General features: G+C 34.4%; 1 protein-coding gene across 1 annotated transcript in view; it reads right to left on the reverse strand.

Annotated features, from left to right (window-relative positions):
- Positions 1–1,668, reverse strand: part of LOC105002500 (multidrug resistance protein 3-like) — a 72,020-nt gene that overhangs the window by 17,014 nt on the left and 53,338 nt on the right. The window contains exons 5-6 of the mRNA XM_010859134.1: positions 368–478; positions 23–148 (exon numbers count right to left, since the gene is read on the reverse strand). Of these exons, the coding sequence (XP_010857436.1) occupies positions 23–148; positions 368–478 (237 nt within the window). The remainder of the gene's footprint in view (positions 1–22; positions 149–367; positions 479–1,668) is intronic.

The following is a 1,668-nucleotide window of genomic DNA, read 5'->3' on the forward strand; positions in this document are numbered from 1 at the left end:
GAGCTGGGTTCTTCCCACTTACACTCCCCACATCAGGGTCATACAGCCTCTGCACCAGCTGGACTACTGTGCTCTTCCCACAGCCGCTGTTCCCAACCAGGGCCACCGTCTGCCCGCTCTCTACCTTCAGGTTGAGGCCCTTCAAGATCTTTAAGGGAAGAGAGAAAAAGAGTGCACTTCACATCAAAAGCCTGAAAGAGAAGTAATCTGACTCAATTTTAAATTTGGAAAAATAGTATTAAATAAGGGACTATAACCCCCAAAGGAAAAGGCACATACATATCAAAATAATAGAGACTGTGGATTCCTGAAGATGATTAAACAATCAATCTAAATTAGGAATTCCTATAAATATAACTTATAATACCTGGACATCAGGCCGAGCAGGATAAGAGAAATGAACATCTCTGAACTCCAAATTCCCTTTGATGTTGTCTGGTTTGTGTCCTCTCTCTGAAAAACTGTCAATTTTAGGATCCTAAACAAAACAAAATTCAATGGCTATTCCATCATAGGACAAACAATTGCATTTTTAAGGAATAGGCCTCAGCAATGCCAAAAACAGGACCCAGAAAAGCATAATTCCCTTCATGTGAGTCAGAACCCAACTTGAAGACTGTATGTGTGTGTGTGTGTGTGTGTGTGTCTGTATGTTTGTGTTTATGTGTATAAGGAAGTATTCCTTCTCTGAAAATAGGTTTCTCTTAAAAAGTACATAAGGGATATATTATTTTCGTTTCATATGATATTTCACTTTAAGTTTCTGGCATATCATAAATTTTCTAAATGTACATTCCTACAACTGCAATTACAAAATATACTATAATTGATATATCCAGGTATTTCAGCATTTAGTGAAAATTAGCTTATTCCTAAACAATAAGTGTGATGGACTAGATTGAGAAAATTGAACAATTGGTTAGGGACAAGTTAGTTTGGAATGATGTAAATTTTCAATATATGCAGAAGCTGACCAATTTTCTCATGACTTAGATTAATGAAACAGCAATTGCTTGGACTAGACAATTACATTTCAGTTAGGTAGTTAACATTTTCTCTGTGTAAATGCAGAGACCACCTTTAATGTGTCAAAATGATTTTCTTTATTTCACTTCAGTCAGGATAACTTATGCAATACAATTGATTCAAAATTATATCAGATATACAGTGATCATTTTTTTTTTGAGAGAGGGAAACCCACAGCAAAACATACTATCAATTTTGGTCCACCAATCATTTTTCCATCCACTCATCCTGTCTACAAAGCATAATGTTCTCAGTCTGGCTACAAAATGAAAGAGAAAAGGAGAAAAACTAGGAAGACAAACATCTTTGCTTTGAACTCTACTAATAACACACTAGTTCAGATGCACTTTCCCAAATGAGATCAGTGCTGTTTGATTAAAGATAAGCATTCAGAAATATTTTTTCTTTAAAATAAAGTTTATTGGAGACAGAATTCTTTTTTTTTTTTTTTAAAACCTGTTCTCCTTTATAAAAGTTCTTAGCACTTTCTGCCTTTTATTCCCCAATTGGCTAACTCAAAACTTAAATTTATTAAACCCTAACTTGAGGCAGGCACAGTAATAAGCACTCCTAACCTCATTTATTCCTCACTTGAAATCCCATTTCTATTCTTTATTATTATTTTGTATTGATTCTTTAATT

This window comes from Bison bison, unplaced genomic scaffold, assembly GCF_000754665.1.
Source record: "Bison bison bison isolate TAMUID 2011002044 unplaced genomic scaffold, Bison_UMD1.0 scf7180017864454, whole genome shotgun sequence".
NCBI classification, from domain to species: domain Eukaryota; kingdom Metazoa; phylum Chordata; class Mammalia; order Artiodactyla; family Bovidae; genus Bison; species Bison bison.